The following is a 12,724-nucleotide window of genomic DNA, read 5'->3' on the forward strand; positions in this document are numbered from 1 at the left end:
AGGACACGTTTAGTGCTTTCTTTGATTTATTGTGAATTATGTATCAAAATAAAAGAAAGAAAAAAAAGCACACAGCACCAGAAAGTTCATTTGGACGATTCGTGCCAAACCCATCGCGTGGAAACATAACATTCAATCCCATCAGTTCTGCCGCTCGGTGAAGCACCGTGAATGGTTGCTCTCTCTCTGTCCATTAGTACACGACCACGACGGGTGTCATCACGAAAAATATCCGCTTTCCACGTGGATCAACACGGGAGCAACAACTGAAAGTGGTGTTCGTTCGTGGTGGCTAACAAAAAAAAACCAAACCTTCACCGATAGCATACCACTTTCGCTGGCTTTCTGTCACCCCGGGCAGATGGTTTATGGCCGCTAATCGATCTGTGGCTTATGCTTCGCTCCGTACATTATTGTGTTGCTCATAAATAACTAATGGGTCTGTTCCAATTTTGTACAAGTGTTGGAGAGAGAGAGAGAGAACAGTGAAAATAACATCAAACGTCAATCCGTTACGAAGGCGCTACCAAACAGAGTGCATAAATTAGAGACTTCGAATATCATCCATTTTAAGAGTGTTTTTTAAAAATTAAAATTAACATACATATTCTAGCGCCATTTGTTCAATGTTCAATGTTAACGATAAATGTTTTCTATTTCTAGTCCATTTAACAAATCCATAGTATCGAAGTGAATTAACCGAAATGTTACATTCATTTAAGAAAATGTTACGAGCATGATGCCAATAGTTAATTTAATGTGGAACTTCTAATAAATATTTTTTTTTCTAGTTTCCAATATCAAAGTTAGTAAAAAATAATTTTAACTGTCGCTAGGATAAATTTAAAAATGTGTTTCCACTTTGCAACACACGAAACATCATTAATTAATAGACAAAGCATCGAATTTTTATTTCTCACTGTTTTGTGTTGACACCCGGCATTAGTGCGGATCACTAACAATACACTTAGGCTGGTGTACTATTCTTGCGCCACGTGTGCAACGACGATGTAAAGTGCACAGTGCGCCTGAAGGCATACACTCCGCATTCAACCGCCTGACCTAGTTTTCTAGCGCGAGAGTGAGAACACGACATATGAGCCTTTTCGAAATGCATTCGTACCACACGGGTAAGGCACCGCCGACACTAATTAAAAGTGAAATGTGAAAGGTGGAAAACATTCCGTACGGCAAAAGATGCCTATACACCGACTTACGGACTACCTTTCACTGCAGCGAGTTCATTCGCTTTCATCGTACCGATTGCTTTGCTATTTGTGGCATTTTTGCTGCTCAAGATAGTGGCCGTTTTAGTTTTGTTTTTTTTTTTATATCTACATTGCCATTTCCCAAGCATTCCATTCGCCGCTGGAAGCATTGCGGTCGGGTGGTGAAATGTTTTAATTTTTGCAAAAATCTAACACTCATCGACCGCTCGAAACGGCATCCAAAGTTAGTTCATTTCGTAAAGCAACCGCTGACCTCTCGCCAACCGGTGGTGCATCCGGTGGTGTGTGGAACGGTTTGAGGCAAGGAGGGGTAACATTTCTGCTACTAAATGGAAAAACTTTTCCCCTTTTACCACCGAGCGCGGTAAAAGAGGTGGAGGCACTTCATCAAACGAGCCAGGAATGTTACGGAACACGAGCACTAATCGAAACTTGTCCGGGACTCGCATCGAGAGAATTTTAGTTCGCTGTAAACGTGCCTGCACTCTGCATCGTGCGGGAAACACTTGTGCGTTTTTGTGTGAGGCAACTTTGAAGTAACCGAACGCGAAGTAGCTTAATTTTACTCGCCTTTATAAAACATTGAAAACCAACACACCGTCCATACAGCATGACGGCCTGGTCCATCCGGTTCGTTTGCTTTCAAGTAGGTACGCAAAATGTATCAAGAAATAGTAGCGAAACATTCGTATTACTTACCAGTTTGGCATACCACCGACAAAGACGTCCGAGTTGGTGGCAAACTTGCCGAACAGAAACTCCTTCCCTCGGGAGCTGCGACTCTGCGATACACCGTCGACGGTCAGGGTTGTATGTTCGTCGTTGCGCATTACCTTTAAATGGAACGGAAAAAAACGGGGAATAAGAAATTTGTTCATTGTGAATTTTTAATTAAAATAAATGAGATAAGATAAACTTTGATCGGCACTGTATTGGATGTATGCAATTCAAAGCTTGTTTCCAAAGCGTTCCTGTTAGAAATCCTTGAACCGGAGATAATCAAAAATCAAAGTAAAAATGTAAAATTAATTACTTTAGTTTTACTTATTGCAGAATGCGTTTAAGTTAGTAAACAGAATAGTTGAAAAATAATGGAAAAGCATTTGTTTAGTAGACGCTAGTGTAACTAGATACTATCAACTGCTTTCTAGACATTAGTCGACTTAGTCGACATATTGTAAACTTTGACATTTATCTTACAAAAATCGGAGTCTGGAGTGCATGTTCGATATGATTTTCTGATCAATTTTATTCATTTTTTAATTCAATTCCAGAAATCCCAAAACTGATTTCGTCTTTATCAATCCTGCGTTGAAGAATAAGGTGGAACTTATCAGCATCAACACATTTTCCAATAATCGAAAATAACTCCAATAAATCTAATACCTGTTACATGTTTAACAAAAACCTTAAACCGTTTGTTCAAAATACCAGTCATTCTCAATATACTTTTGTATTACAACCTTACTTTATCACACGAGGATCATCCCAGGAGCTTCATCGAAATAAAAACCATCCCGTAATATATCCGTTTTCGACTCGCGTTTCTGTAAAGACCATATTGTGCTTGGACCCGTCCCAAAACCCCTGACGCGAGCCCAATATACAATATAAGCCAAGGGCATTGTTTACGTCTTCTTGGCCGTAATAAACTCCAATGAGTACGAAAATCGGGATCCGCCTCCGACAGACTCTAGCGCGAACGTGCATGTGCGGTAGCTGTTAAACCGTCGTCAATCGTCGACAGTTACGGTCATTTTTCGGAACGACGATACGAATACTCCAGAATCGGACGAGCGTAGGAAATGATGCCGGAAGGTATAATTCCAACACCGAACGTATTTACTGCATTATTCAATTGCCGAATGCTGGAATGAATACAAAGCACCACGAAACTATAGATAGCACGCAATATGGCTACGAGGCCGATGTGGATTCGAATCATTACTCATAACACTGGAACAAGATTGTTCCATTGTGTTGTTGAAGTTGTCCTAAATACGCAACATTTTTCACTATCTGTTGATGATGTTTATTCGTTTTGGTTTATAAAAAGAAAGCTAGAAAGTAAAATAGTGTCATCTCATCTCGGAAAACATGGGAAAAGTGGGATAATGAACTGTGGTGTTAGTTGCACAACGTCCCCGAAAGGTGCCTTCATTACCATGCGTTAAAAGACAATCCCACCCTAAAATGGACGTACCCACACAAAAGAAACGGTCGCTCCTTCATTTCGTCTTTAGGCTATTGATCCAGGCCGGGGCATTACAACTAAATTGGCTCACGCCCCGTCATCGCTAGCAGCGCTTTCGTCCATTTTGCCATTCCGCAACAGAAACTATGTGAAGTGAAACGCGACCAAGCGCACCCTGCTCCACCACCATCGGTCAGGAACCGATGTGTGTGAACCAATTTTTCGCACCCTATTCCGTGCCGACCGAACAAGGTGTCACACTGATACCGGTCACGAAGCTGTTTTTGGACTCGCCGAAACAACCGAAATTGGAAGGAAACAGCAGCAAAACAACAAATCCTTGACGTCCAAGCGAACGGACTAGACGCTGTCTACGGAATACGACGGTACGGCCTGCGACATATGCCCAGATATGGCGTCCCCCTTTCCATCGGCTCACCCACACCCCCGCGCCATTGGCCGTAAATCCGAATGCTCGGTGAGTCTGTTTCCGGTCGAGTGGTGGCGTGCGTTGGCTTAACCTTTATTTCCCTTACTTCCGTTCACCGTGTGGCGCACACACAAAAACGGGCTAGATGTTGGGATGGGTTGGTTTTTTTGTTGGTCAATAGTGCCCATGTCTTGGGCGGATGTTTTCGATTTTGTTAGAGGAAACATTTTCGTTTTCCGTTCATGAGCTTTCTGCCACTCTGTGAAGCGGCTATTGCTGTGCGGGGCAGTAACTGACCAATTAATGGAAGATATCCTACATTCCCTTCCTGTGTAGCTACATTAATGCCCGAGCAACAGTATGGCTAACTTAATAGAATGCTTATAAAAATGAAGTATTTTTAGATATTTATTTTCGCTAGAAATTTTATTGAAAGGAAAATCTTAAATATTATCTACAAAATTCGAAAGACAAATATTTTTAATATTATTTTTAATTAGAAAAAATATAATCAAACCCTTCGCAAACACTGCAAAAATTTCAGAAAACAACGAAGATATTTTTTATCCTATCCACAACTCTACTCAACAAGAGGAAAAAAAACCAACAGAAGCAATGCCTTCTCCACAAGCTATAAATTGCATTCACCATCAATGGTTAACAAGATCTACCGAATCGTCCTTTTGCGCACAATCTCGTTAAAACATTGAATGGATCGACACACGAAAACGAATGGCGGCAAAGCTTTCCCCCCGAAACTTGTCGCATGATTGTCAAAAACAGGAAGCAAATGAAAATGCTTTGATCTTGCCTTGGTCGGATAGCTTTCCGTAAAAAAAGCCAGTTAACTTTCCTTTTTTTTCACCCATTTTTTCCCCCAATATTTAATCGTTTCCTTTCGCTTGTAAGGCCTACCCTAATACTGATTACTCGTTTACTGTAAGAATGACTATTTGCTTGCATTCGGTTTTTGTGTTTCCAAGCCCCAAAAACATAACGGGCGTTATTAAGATTACTGCTGCGTATTAGTACGCCCAAAAACACAATGTTTGTCATGTTTCTCAAGCACAGAAATCGTTTTTCACGTATCGACAGTTAAATGGTACCGACCGCTTTACGCTCTTTACCTTTCAACTTTCATCCCCAGCAGTGAAAATCTCCCGCAAACACAGTAATGTGATCGTTAAAGCACGCTGCTGGTAAAGATTGTCCATCGTGTTCCCAGCGAGTGGCCAGTCGTTTTCACGGTCCCAAGCAGTGACTTTCGTTCCAATGACTCGTTAGCAGAAACCCGAAATAGCCTTTAGCCGCTTGTTAGCTCAAAATAGACAAAAAAAAACAAAGCTTGGTAACCCAGGGAACGGGGGAACGGCTTCAAAGTCTCAGTTCACCAGTGTTTTTGCAGGCCATGTTAGCAAAACCCACCAAGTACTACGGCTCCGATCAAGCGTGTCGGGGATTTGCATCTTTGTTGATGGAATTCGCTCCGCCATTACCAGCACCATTTGGAGTGGCAAAGCGGGCGTAAACTTTCGAAAGATGCTTGCTGTTTGCCAATTGGATTAGGGATTAATTCTCCGAAACGAGTATTTGCGCGGCGCTCTTTTTGTGGCACCATTTTGCATATTCTAGTGCGCTGCGCGCTTCGCGATGGTATAAAAAGTGATTGGAAGTTATTGATGTTCATTCGCTCGAATTCATTATCATGGGTCGGATGGCAAAACTCGCGTATTGTCATCCGAACTTTAGATAGAATTTATCCACTGTATAAATTGGAGGTTTTTTCTTGTTGTTTTTCTGTGTTTCGACAAATTTGTACCAAATGTTTCGTGCTTGGTTTGAAGATTTATCGCTCTATCACAGATCACTGTACAGCTTTTTAACGATACGAGCAAAACGCTAGTTTTTAGATATTGATCTAATAGAATCGGATTTACTTTGATTTGAGGAATTGATGTACATTAATTACAGATCCTTGTACTTCGTGGAATTATATCGTCGGACGTCTTGGTTTGGCTATTTCAATGACTCTTGTCTATTCTTTATGCGCATCTCAAGTGTTAGTTCTGGCTTTTTCGCCGACTCTGTGTTCAAACTGTCAAAGGTTCTTTGTTATGGAAAAGAATGACTAATATAAAGAATAATGAAAGAGATATCACAGATTTGAGACAAGCTTGTACGCCTGAGGTTTACTTGAGATGTGCTTTCGGGATGTGGGATATCTTGAAGTATCTGGAATAAGATAGGTAATTTTTGGTAGTTGTCGACATTGATAGATATATTAGATACTCCTCTTTTGAAACACCGTACCCTCAGATCTCAGATATTGAGATCCAGTAGAACTGGCCAGATCTGAAACAGTGTTACACTCTGGGAAGTACCAAGTTATTAAGACTTCATCAGTTATTGAGACTTGGAGCTCTGGCTATACCCAATAAGAATTAGATAAAATATGATACTCAACAAGAGCTCGCATTTTCCACAGAAATACATTTCATTTATTCGTCCATCGTCCATCGCTTTTCGAATCAAATGATTTTATTTTAAATTACCTCATACGTAATTCAGTCCTCATCATCTGCATCATCAGAATACCAAAAATAACCCTGCTTCAATCAGAAATAACAGTTAATATGTAACGTCCACCATGTCATGATGAAGTACTTCACTCATATACCCATATTCATATCCAATTCAACGCTCGCTGATAACCATGAGTTTTGCTCACGTACAGCAGCAACGTACTTCTTTTATTAAATGGAGGGAAAAAAGAACATTTTCCCCCCCTTACACACATAAACACACACACACATCCATGTTAACGTTTGTTTGTAATAAAAAAACGTAGAGTGTGAAATTAAAAGCATGCACATGTAAAATGTAAATTGATTTCCCTGCGCTACGTTACTTTTTTTGGCATTTTCTTTCTGACCGAATGTTTGAGGAAAGAAAGCGCTCGACGAATACAAGCACGATGTATACACATTCTGTACAGGTTTTTTTTTGTTGGAAAAGCAAACCGTTCTACGCTCACTCATCGCTTGGCAGGATACGTGGGAAGCAACATAATGGTACTCTCGTTACAGTGACGTCTGTACAAAGCATGGTGTACCCACTCTTCTCCACAAAACCCATACTCCCTGCAGCCGTCGGTAGCATGCAGCATTGTGGGCCTTTCAACATCGCGTCCATCACTCAACGAACGCGCGCGCACGCTTCACTGCGTCGGTGTACGGCGTAAGCTCACTTTCGTCGACAATGATCACCCGAATTAACATAAAGCGTTTAAAAACGACTTCCGGCGGGAAAGGAGGCAACATTTGAGAAAACGGCTATGTTAAACCCAAACGTCTTGTACGGTGTCTTGTTGCGGATTAATAAGAAACGGAACCGTGTGTTTGGTTAATCGGAAATGGAGTCGGTGCCTGTATATCGCTAAATATGCATCACTGGAGCATAAACATTGTTGTCGAATTTCGCAATAAAAAAAAGTCCCAAATGGAAGCAAACGGGGACTGGGAAGCTGTTGCGTAAGTACCGTTTGACAATCGGATGGAGCTTGCGTTACCAATGGTGATGAAATTTCTTATCATGTTTGCTGGCTGCTGCTTGTTGATACGCAAGTTAGATTTACTCTAGAATCTCATCATCAATAATCAGTCTCGCTTTCATGTGAACGTTTCATATGCGATAACAAAGTTGCTTCAAGCGAATTCATTTTGGGGGAAAAACATGCATGAAAAAAAATTGCAAAGAAAATACAAATATGTGTGTTTTGTTGAAAGCATGTAGGTATGTAAATGCAATCATCTAATGGATCATTAATGAATTTCACCATTTCTTCAAACAAATTCTGGGGAAAAAACACATTTGTTCTGAATTCTTTTAAATTTCAAATTAATTTTACTTATTTCATATTCAACTTAATTAACACTAGAAGCCATTTTGATTGGTATGGTTCCTTCCCATCACATTAATTCTTCGGAATTATTTATTTGGTAATCACCAATGAAAAGGTTTAAAATATGGGTAATTCTAAAGCATGCTAGAATAATTAATGAGATACCGTTTTGATTTCAATAACTGGAAAACGTAATTTAAGAGTTACCATCTCAAGGTTTGATGGGACTTTTCACCAATGTTCTCTTTCCCGAACGAAACCTTTATCGACAACCAGAGTGAAATTAAGACGATTACTAATGAAGGAATTCTATACTAATGAAATAGGCATTTCCCTCCAAGATCAAATTTCCTTCACTTACCTGAACCTTATGCCAGTGGCCATCGTGTAGATCCCTACCGACGGTAATGATTTGTGCGCCGCCACCAAGATTGTAGCGCAATCGTAGGGCACCTTCGACCAGCTTCAGCTCGAAGAAATCGAACGTACCGCCATCGTCGGTGTACAGCACGAGTCCGTTCGGTTGCTCCGTCTTGAACTCGAGCTCCAGCGACCCATTGAGCCCGGTGTACCATTTGCGGAATTGTGCAAAACTATTCTGTGAACCGTCCAGTACGAAGCCGGAGCAACCATGCCCGAGCACGGACAGCAGTAGGCCTAGAAGTAACAATCTGGGCAGCCGAACCGTTACCATGGCATTGCTCAGAATCTTTGGCAGGCTGAACGGTAAAGATGGCGATGATGATGATGGCGGTGATAGTGTGGATGCTGAAGCGAGGCCAAACGATTGATGTGCATTGCTCGGCGAGACGAACGTTGGCGTCGTCCCCATAGTTGTTGTCCTCGTTCCCGCAGACTGCTGGCAATGGTAGTTGCTATTATTGTCCCCATTCGATAACGCACCGTTGCGGGGTTGCTTGAGAGAGCTGTTGCGCTGTGGCCGTACAACATTGGCGCCCTTCCCCGGCACGGTACATACATTGTTGTCCGCGTGATTAGGGCTTTTAATGGAATTACTGTGACTTTGACAGAGATACTGCCGGTGCGGAAGGGCTACTTCCGCTGGTACGCACCCGGCAGCACCATCCACTGCCATCGCACACGATGCTGGTTCGCGCAGTTTTCTCTTGCATTTTCTTCGCGCTGATAATCTAATCACATTCCGCTCGCCCGAATGTAGTGTCGCACTTTCCATAATGGATACACATTCTGCCTGCTCGCTAGTCTGGGGTCCACCTCCACCACGGTCCCGCTCCCGTGCCATCACCCGAATACTATGTTCCTCCTCACGCACCGACGCCATCTTGTCTTCACTCACGCACCGAACTGCTGCTTTTTCTTCGGATTACGCTCCGCGTCTCCCACGGCAATAATAATGGTGCTCTTTCTCTTACCAAAACACTCACACCACATTAACGTGTAAAACCAACAAAAAAAAAACAACACACGCTCCCGCACACTTTCGCTTCGGCTTTTTGTTGTGTTGAGGTTGCTTTTATTCTACACGGGATGGTTTTGTTGTACCGCTCATACTCACAAATTCTTGCTGCCTTTTACTCACTTTTTGCTCACTAAGAACGTACGCACACACACACACATTCAAACACAAAACACACACACGTACACAAACACACACTTGCACACTGTTTCTTTGCGTGGTTTCTATTTTTTTTGAGGGTGTCTTTTTTTCCGATTTCACAATTCTCCAGCACTTCGCAACATGGATATTTTTTTTGGTATGCAAGCGACGCTGCTTGCTTTGATCAATTTTTCATACATCTCCTGGAAAAGAAACGAGCGGACACCAACAACACACTTTTAGAAGGTTAGGAAAACACTTTCGTACAATTGGCTGAATGTTTGGTGTATTTTAATGTTATAATTTGCTAAAAAGTACAAAAATTTTCCCTTCTGTATATTTCAATTGTAAATTTTAGCACAAGCTTATAATCACGTTGCATTTTTCTTTGTACTTCTAGTCTTAGATGTCAAATGTTGTAATGTTTTATTATTAAACCTCTTATCAATAGTTCAATAATATATTCATTTTGATGATTTTCACTGTTTTATATTGAGATAAACCATTTTGTCGACACCTTCCAATAAATTAAAGCTGTATAACAAAATCATATCGCACGCCGTTTTAACACCAAATTGCCATTGCTACAAAGTACCATGCGCCTCCATTACAAATTACACCTTCCTAATTGAGAGTGATTTCTTTCAACTATACTGAATACCGCACAATAGAACAAATAACGAAGCGCACATTATATTCGTCACTCTATTCACCAATCGTAAGTGCTTCACATTTGCTAATAGCAGTAGCGAAAGCGAACACACACACAAAAAAAAGCGCAAACCAGGTGTAAACGGATGGCGACAAAATATTCTGATCCAATTCAAATACACCTACACGTACTGTTGCCCGATTCACGTCGTTTTGATTTCTTTCCCATGCTGCCTGATGTTGCCTGTTAACAAAAGAGTCCTTAACCGTGGCCTGGAATTGCATTGGGAAAATATTAACACACTTGTGTTAACAAGTATTAACACACTTCGTACCCGCGCACTACGTGCCGCACAGAACAACGAATTCACAATAGCATGGATATAAAAGGCATCCATACAAACACACACGAACACACCTGCACGATTGTAAATCAATCTAAAGCAACGTAAAGAAGCTTCCACACATTAAATAACCGTCCCCAATACACGAGAACGTACCGTTTTCTCTACGAGCAAAATGCAAGCAAAAGGTTTTCCCATGAGTTTTTCTCGTATCACAAAATTATATTCGTTTGCGTAGCTGCATGCATGTGTGAGTGTGGTTTTTCACACCAAAAAGGTTCTCCAAAATTTGTCCATCAAAACACACACACACACACACAGACGCGTGTGCGTTCATCGACAAAAGCTAGAAGTTTGAGGCTTCTACTTTCCAATGGGAAAAACGTTCGAAACATGTGTTTATTCTATACACACACACTAGCGCAATACGCTGTATACTGTGCTGTAACACTATACACACCGTGAGACGGAGCACCTGAGTTCTGTTCTGCTCACACACACATACACACACACACTCGTCAAAGTGGAGTCACAATTCTACGTCAACTGTGCGGTTGAAGCAGAATGCCTGTGGCTGCGGACAGGAGTTTTCCTAGTACAGAAATCGATACGAAAAATCCTTGACTAGGTTACAGGCGCCCCCATGTATGTGTGTGTATGTGTACACATCATAGTAGCACGAAGAAAAGAATCTCACCAACGTTTTTCCCTGTGAGCAATGTCCTATAGTCCTTGGGAATGTTCATTCTAGAGTCCACTCTCTTTTCTCGATTTCTTCCCATTTTTTTTCTCGTCCTCTTTCTCTCTCTCTCTCTCGCTCTTTTGTTCACTTTTTCGCATTACGTATTGTAGGGACTGTCTCCATCTCGCTTGGCAACCATTTGCTCATCCACTTTGTACCGTTCGTTCCCATTTCTTATTCCTTGTGGAATGAAAAGAAAATTTCACAGTTGAATTTTCTTTCCCAATCATCCCACCACTCCCCGGCACTCTTCACTCAACATGCACAATTGAATTCCTTCTCATTCTCACTCTCGTGCAATAATACGGCTCACTCCGTGGGAAAGGGTTTCTTCCGTCCCGTATCGGTTCAGCATTTCCCAGAAGAGTTTTCTTCATTCGCTGGTCAGTGCTGCTACATTCGGACACCAATCAGTAGAACAAACAATTTAACTTTTAACCATTACGTGTGTTTGTGGGGGAATCATTAATTAGAATATTTTTACATTACAACTCTTCCTTCTTACTGCTCTTTGAAGGGAGGATTGGAATATTCACAGCACAGTGGAAAAGGGCCCAAAGACACTTCGAATCACACTTCACAACCTGAGGCTTATTTTCCTTATTGGTTCACTTACAATCGATTACATATCAACAGCACACACCACGAACACACTTTGTTGAGATTTGTTGGGAAAATCCTACTTCACTGCCCATCCAATGGAGGGTTTAACACTGGCACGGAACGGCTCAGCCAGCAGCGTGCATGGTTGTTCGCGGTCGTCCTACGTCGGGTTACAAAGCTCAACTGCACTCGACTCATCATTGCGTACAACACAAAAGTGCTCCACCGTACGATCATATCGTCACTCATCTCATCACTAAACGAAGCACTCATCGCAACTTTATTCTCCTCCATGACAACATACCAATACCAACAAGCTCGTCTTGTAGTAAAGAGAGAGAGAGGCACAATATTTTCGCGTTTGTTTTTGTCCGTAAATTTTTCCTGCGAGAGCAACAAACCAACTTCCACGCAAAATGATTGGGGAATGTTTTCGTTCGCCATCATCAAACGGGGGACGAGTTTTTTTTTTGGCGAGTCACTCACTGGACTAGGAATTGGAATGCTTTTTCGCGTGCAAAGCTATTCCAGCGGATGAGGATGAGCTTTTTTCCCAAACCGCGCTAATGTGTAGCTCGACGGGTTGATTCACCGGCGTGGGAGTGGAACTGTATGCAACCCACACTTTGGTGTGAGAAGAAGCAAACAAAAAAAAAACGCTGACTTTGAATACGGTTATTGACAGCGAAATTAATTGAACCGACGAATAGGTTGATAGTCGCGCCAATGCCAATGCAAGTGAAGGTGGTTAACGTTGCTGTTTGTGACTTTGGCTGCTTTGGCTTGTTGAGTCAAGGCTGTGTTTCGACACAGAATTCAAAGGGAACGTGTTTTCGTTGGGGCAAAGGTTTTTTTAAATGAACCATGAACCTGTTATTGTGAAGTTTGTGGTCTTTTAGTTGCTTAGAAGTGCAAATTTACTTTCTCAATTAGCTTTTGATGTTTTTCCACCTGTTTTAGACACTGAATTCCGTATAAAAACCTTCTGAAAATCCACTGAATTTCGTAAAAAAGCTACCTCTTAAGTTATGGACGAACTTTGCACATTCAG

General features: G+C 41.6%; 1 protein-coding gene across 1 annotated transcript in view; it reads right to left on the reverse strand.

Annotated features, from left to right (window-relative positions):
- The window catches only part of LOC125765198 (neurexin-1), a 96,277-nt gene extending 84,063 nt beyond the window's left edge, over positions 1–12,214 (reverse strand). The window contains exons 1-3 of the mRNA XM_049430115.1: positions 11,687–12,214; positions 8,116–9,536; positions 1,929–2,062 (exon numbers count right to left, since the gene is read on the reverse strand). Coding sequence (XP_049286072.1) covers positions 1,929–2,062; positions 8,116–9,057 — 1,076 coding nt within the window. The 5' untranslated portion in view covers positions 9,058–9,536; positions 11,687–12,214. The remainder of the gene's footprint in view (positions 1–1,928; positions 2,063–8,115; positions 9,537–11,686) is intronic.
- Between the last annotated feature and the right edge of the window lie 510 nt (positions 12,215–12,724).

This window comes from Anopheles funestus, chromosome 2RL (genome assembly GCF_943734845.2).
Source record: "Anopheles funestus chromosome 2RL, idAnoFuneDA-416_04, whole genome shotgun sequence".
Taxonomy (NCBI): domain Eukaryota; kingdom Metazoa; phylum Arthropoda; class Insecta; order Diptera; family Culicidae; genus Anopheles; species Anopheles funestus.